This window comes from Hippocampus comes, unplaced genomic scaffold (genome assembly GCF_001891065.2).
Source record: "Hippocampus comes isolate QL1 unplaced genomic scaffold, H_comes_QL1_v1.1 scaffold22, whole genome shotgun sequence".
Classification (NCBI taxonomy): domain Eukaryota; kingdom Metazoa; phylum Chordata; class Actinopteri; order Syngnathiformes; family Syngnathidae; genus Hippocampus; species Hippocampus comes.
Window position 1 is genome coordinate 8433797 of NW_017806175.1, and position 5986 is coordinate 8439782.

General features: G+C 58.7%; 1 protein-coding gene across 5 annotated transcripts in view; it reads left to right on the top strand.

The window, feature by feature from the left end:
- Nucleotides 1–5150, top strand: part of LOC109532033 (clathrin interactor 1-like) — a 6834-nt gene extending 1684 nt beyond the window's left edge. The window contains exons 4-12 of one of the 5 annotated variants that reach the window (XM_019896621.1): nt 298–406; nt 491–661; nt 813–981; nt 1062–1281; nt 2309–2381; nt 2445–2525; nt 2886–3133; nt 3244–3427; nt 3801–5150. In XM_019896621.1, coding sequence (XP_019752180.1) covers nt 298–406; nt 491–661; nt 813–981; nt 1062–1281; nt 2309–2381; nt 2445–2525; nt 2886–3133; nt 3244–3427; nt 3801–3997 — 1452 coding nt within the window. In that variant the 3' untranslated portion in view covers nt 3998–5150. Of the gene's footprint in view, nt 1–297; nt 407–490; nt 662–812; nt 982–1061; nt 1282–2308; nt 2526–2885; nt 3134–3243; nt 3428–3800 lie in introns of all 5 variants that reach the window. The other 4 variants (XM_019896622.1, XM_019896618.1, XM_019896620.1 and 1 more) reach the window with 4 other exon arrangements.
- The last annotated feature ends 836 nt before the right edge of the window (nt 5151–5986 follow it).

The following is a 5986-nucleotide window of genomic DNA, read 5'->3' on the forward strand; positions in this document are numbered from 1 at the left end:
ATGCGATTTGTTTTCCAGGCCAAAACTGGTTTCCTCCGCTTTGCGCTCGATTGAAAAATGCTCACCTTGCCGCAGTTGGTTCGTTTTTGGGGGATTCCCCCCCCGTGCAGAAATCGCCCGGTGTAGTTGTTGTGTCGCCGCGGCCCAGCAAAGTCCCAACCCCGCCCCGGTTCGGCTTTGGCCGCCGGCAGGGAGCTCCTTTACCCGAGCGCCGGCGGCGGCCGGAGCCGAAGCGCGGCCGGGCGGCAGGGTTTGGACTTTGCGGACCCGGATCGGAGCCCTGTGCTGTGGCGGCAGGCCTTGCTGCTGCTGGCCTACCTGATCAGGAACGGATCGGAGCGAGTGGTGACCAGCGCGCGAGAACACATCTACGACCTGCGATCGCTGGAGAACTACCGCTTCACGGGTCAGTCGGCGCCCGCTCCCTCTCCTGAGCGCTCTTGCGCCGCCGCCGCCGCCTTCCCTCTGTTGAAACGTGTGCCCCGGACAGACGAGAACGGCAAAGACCAAGGCGTCAACGTGCGTCAGAAGGTCAAGGAGACGGTGGAGTTTGTCCAGGACGACGAGCGACTGCGAGAGGAGCGCAAGAAAGCCAAGAAGAACAAGGACAAGTATATCGGGGTCTCCTCGGACAGCGTGGGAGGAGCCGGCTGCAAGAACTGTGAGTGGTCCCGACCGACGTCCCCGCGGCCTATCCCGTGACTCGTTTCAGCTCGGAAACGGCTCGGCCCGCCCAATCGAAACGAGGGGTGGGTGGCGATCGTTTGCCCGATCGCCACCGTTCCCCACCCGCCGCGTCTGTCCGTGCGCAGCGTGTGAGCCGGAGCGCGGCAAATGGGAGGAGGACTGGGACAAGAGCCGGGCGGCGTTCCCCTTCAGCGAGAAGCTCGGCGAGATCGGCGAGAAGATCGGCAGCACCATCGACGACACCATCGGCCGCTTCCGCAAGAAGGAGCGCGACGACTCGCCCGACGGGATCAGGTCAGCTTGCGTGCCAACGTGCACTTTTCGGGTCACTTTTACCTCCCTCGTCATTCGCGCACGGCGCCGCCCTTCCGCAGCAGCGACAACGAGGAGGACGGGACGTCCGGGAACGGCCGACGGGAAGCCGGCGACTTCCGAGACGAGGAGGAAACGGTCGCCGCCAAGAGCGTCCGCCTCGCCGGGGCCGCCGAGACCGCCGCCGCGCGCAAACGCGGCGGCGCCCCCGCCGGCGTCAAGACTTTAGACCTGGGGGCCGCCGCCCGCTACACCGGGGACGGGAGTCCCGAAGACGACCAGGTACGGCGCCGCTCGTGACTTGGAAGGAGAGAAAGGAGAACGCGAAAAGGAAGAAAAAGCGTGCCGCAAACTTTGTTTCCGCCAGGCGATGAGTCAACGTTTGGGAATGCCGTTCGCTGTCAAAAGGGCAACTGTCAAGGTCCACTGGAGAAAAATCTCCACGTCGCAAGTGGGGCTGCCGCACGCAATTTTTTTTTTCCAGTCGACAGCACTCACGATTAATCGGGTGCTTAATTAATGAATTAATTAGCTTCCAGCTCGACTTCTTGAACGTGCGTTCAAATTATCAAGACAACTTTTGTTTTTCCCCAAAAATACCCGAGGTCGTCAAATCCAATTTGGGAAAATGTTGATTGTGCTAAAAAGGGGGCGGGGCGGGGGGGAAGAAAACCTTTTTTCATTGTGTTTTCATTGTTCCTTGAAGCGCTTCGTTCCTCGGCCCGTGCTGCCATCAAAGACGAGCTCGCATCTCGCGCAAAGTCTTTCGGGGGGTGAACTTTGGGACGTTGTCGCAAACACGGACGGGCGGGTTAGCCGTGACGCTACAGCGACTCTTCCCCTGCCGACCCCGCCGCTTCGTCACAGACGAGTCTTGCACCCGGTGGGAGACGAGGCGCTTTCGGGAGGAAAAACAAAGCCGCAAATAAATGCCGCGGCTCGTCGACTCGGATCGCTGACGTCGTGGCGGCTGGGCGACCCATCTCGGCGGCCCGAATAGTTAGTCGGAAATGACATGAAGGTCCCCAAGGTGGACATCGCATCTCGCGCAAAGTCTTTCGGGGGGTGAACTTTGGGACGTTGTCGCAAACACGGACGGGCGGGTTAGCCGTGACGCTACAGCGACTCTTCCCCCGCCGCTTCGTCGAAGGTCCCCAAGGTGGACATTTGGCGAGAAAGGTCGCGAGGTCACTTGGCCCCGTTGCGCAACGGGGCCAAGTCACGAGAACGCGTCGACCGGAGAAGAGCGGACGGTCGCCCCCGCCCGCGTCTTATTGGCCGGCTGTGCTTTTACCCGCCGTCTCACTAGGCGTCCGGCGGCAGGGGAGGGCCGGCCGACCTGCTGGTCATGGACTCGTCAGCCCATCGCAGCTCCGCCGCAGGTAAGGCTCGGCTCGCCGCGCCGGCGCGTCGCCGCCTTAGTGACCGTCTGTCCGTCCAAGCAGGCGCCGCATCCGCCGACCTGCTCGCCGGCTTTGCCGACTTCTCCTCAGCGGCGGCGGCCGCGAGCCTGCCCGCCTCCAGCGGTAAGACTTTGCTTCTTCCTCGTTGCTTTTCATCAGCCAAAACGCCAATCGGTGTCCGAGTTTGGATGCGGTCGACTTGCTCGGCTCCAAATTTGAAGCGGGTCCGTTTCAGCCATGCGATTTTTGCCGTCGCTTCAGACTCCTTTTGCCCGTTTTCCGCTCGTCCTACTGGGAAAGGCTCGACCCCCTGGCCCGAAATCCACATCGACAACTCGCCACAATGATAGTTTTGCTCGTGGAATGTGGCCGGATCGTGGGGCTGTTTTTTTATTTGAGGGGGTGGGGGCGCCTTGGCCCCCGGTCAACCCCACAAGGTCAGGAGATATCGAGACGCGAGCGTGTGGTGTGTCTTGTGAGCAGCCGCGGCAGCGGCCAACGGGAGCGCAGACTTCGATTTTTGGAGCACCTTCGCAGACCCCCCGACGACGGCGGCGTCCCCCTCGGCCGACCTGTTGGGCACCTCGCCGGCCACCTCGCCCGCCTCCGTCCTGCCTTCCGCCGAGCTGTTTGACCTGATGGCGGGGGCGCTGAGCGCGTCGCAGAGTTTGACGTTTGCGCCCGTGGTCGCGTTTGACGCGCCCAACGTGCCGGCGTCTCGCTCCCAGCAGGTGTGGAGCGCTCCGTCGTCTTGTTTTCACATCTTGCTTTTCCTTGTTGATGAGGCGCCTACGACGACGATGATGATGATGATTTTTTATTTTTTTTTGTCTGACGTCAGAGCCTGGGAGTCTTGACGTCTTGGCCGCCCGTCGGACTGGAGCCGAAGGTCGGGGTCCCGGCTCGGGGATCTTTAGGCTCCACCTGGTCCGACCCGTCCGTCAACATCAGCCTGGACTTCTTGTCGGCAAGCCCCAAGCCCGCAGAGTCACCGGCCGCCCTCAAGGATGGCGCGCGGCAGCAAGGTAGCGCGGCCCGCTTTGGAACGCTTGTCTCGATTCCATTTATTTGCCGGCGTTCACATCGCCGATGCGCGGGGGTGAGCGAGCCGCCGGATGCTTATTTACTTGCGCGTCGCTCAACGTTATTTTGCCATCAACGGCTCTTTTTTTTTTTCTCTCTCTCTCTCCATTTTGTCCTTTGAGGTGTCACAAAAGTCAAAAAAACCTTGGCGTCCATCTTGTGCTTGACAAAATCTCAGGTCATCCACATTTTGGTTCGAAATGGGTGTTGTGCGGCTCATTCGTCAAGAATGGAAAAAGATTGCAACGTGATTCATTTTCTTTAGTCTTTTTCTGGTGATGGACCGAGAGCGCTAACCGCTGCGCGTCTTTGCAGGCGCGCCTCCTCCCGTCCGCACGCTGTTGAACAACTTGGGAGGCCTGGACCTCAACCCGGCGTCGCCGCCGCTCCCACTCGGACCTGCGGCCAATCCGGGCGCGACGACGGCAACGGGCGGGCCCGCGGCCGTCAGGCCCCGCCGGGATGACCTCGCCGGCAACGCCGGATGCCTCTTGGGCAACTTTGGAAATTGAAGGGGTGTGTCCGAGTGAGGCGAGCGGTGGCGGAGGGGCGCCTTGCTGCTCAGCGCGCCGCACTTGCGATCCTCCCAACTCCCAACAAGTTTGCATGGCGGCCTTTGGGGTGACATTTCAGGATGGCCCCGAAACGCACACCAACCTTTCCTGCTCACCTTTGGAACGTGTCGAATGTTTCCAGGACCTGAATCGCACAATTCCCGGGAGGTGCGGGGGCGCTAAATTCCAGGGCCTTCCTGTGACTCTTCTGGTCGGTTTGCGAGCGGCCGCCTTCTTGCCGCCGCCCGCGCTTTGACGTCTCGAGACCGAGACGAGCTCAACGATTGATCGAGGGCGCGAGGCGCGGGGCGGCAACCGAGACCGACCGAGGCAGAAGACTCCCACAAAGGCCTCCGCCCTTGGAAACGGGTCGCTCGGCTCGACAACCAGCGGGACCCGCCGGTGTCAATTTGAGCAGGAAATTTCCCGTTGCGAACGTTGCCGCCGGGCTCCTTTCGAACGGCGACTTGCGCAAAGCGTCCGCAAACAAAACGGCTGGACAGGCGTCGGCGAGTCGGCCGGGGCAAAAGAAGTTGAAAGCGTGCGGCATCCCGGCCAGCGGCGGCAGATCAGCCGTTGGGTGCGAAGCGCGTTTTGGAAGCCTTTGCCACATCACGCGCGGTTTGAACGTCGGCACGGCATCAAAATGAAATTCGCTGAAGTCCGCGCGCGGTTTTGCGCGTGGACTTCAGCGAATGCGTTTGGCTGCCGAAATGCACTTTGACACTCGGTGGCCGCTGACGCCTCGTCCGTCATCGCACCCCCCGAGCCGATGCGCGCGACGTTTATGCGAGTCGCGGAGAAACCCCCCCACGCTCAGGGCCAACATCCCTCCGGCCATCCTCACCTTGAACGCGGGCCCCCAAGCGTTTCCCCCCCCCCTTGGCGCCCGAGGCCCCGATGGACGAGCTCGACGTTTGCGTGCGCGGGTGAGGCATGTGGGGGGGGGGGGGGCACGCGGCGAAGCAGGACCAAATGTTTATTTTGTTACTCTCACAAGGACAATTTTCGGTGCCGTGTCTTGCTCACGTTCGGGTTTCTTTTTGGGTACAAGCCTGTTGCTTGCAATCGTGTACTTCCTTGGACATGCAATTAAATTTGGGAAACCTCAGTGAGTCACTTCCGATGCTCATTTGAACTTGGAACGCTGGTAGAAAATAACCAAGTACAAGTACTTGTTTCTGGACTTGAGTATCAACTTTAGCTTTTGATTTTGATCGTAGAAAGGGTTCCGTCAGTCGTCATCTGTTTGATTTTGATGGAAACTTTCCAGCCCCTACGTTGTCAAAAGCCACCGTTTTGTTTTTCCAACCGACACGTATGAAAAGACAGGATTTAAAAACAAAAGTTACATCTCGAGTGAAGAAAAGACAAGCGCATCGATTGGCGTCTGGAAAGGCAGACCCATTGGGAGAAGCAACAGATTGAAGAGAGTGCTTTGATCATGTCTACGCCAAGAATGATGGGGTGGGGGGGTGCATTGGGTCTTTTTACCACCACTTGCTGCCATTTTGAAATTGTTTTTCTAAATTGGAAAAAAAAAACATAAATAAAGTGTCGGGTTTTTGTCAGTTGTTCTTGCGAGCTCATTTAGCATTTTCTCACAGGGTAGGTCAGTGATGAGGAACCATGCAAAACCTGAGTTTACAGAACGTCTGGAAACTTTTGTTTGTGTGCAACAACTATCAATGATCCAATTAATTGACAAATATCGAGACGACGTTGAACTTCAACTCGCATACATGGCAATTTTCCGCGGAAATCCGCCGTTTTATTTCTTAAATTGATCATTTTTGTGAATCGTCTAAATCCGCTGAGAAAATTTTAGGGGCGGTCAGGTGCCTTATCGTCGAGTTTTCACGAGCTCTCCCGAACAGTCTCTCCGTTTTCCGTTTGTAAACAGCCCTGCGATTGGACGTGTATGAAAGCTTCAACTAATCAGATCAC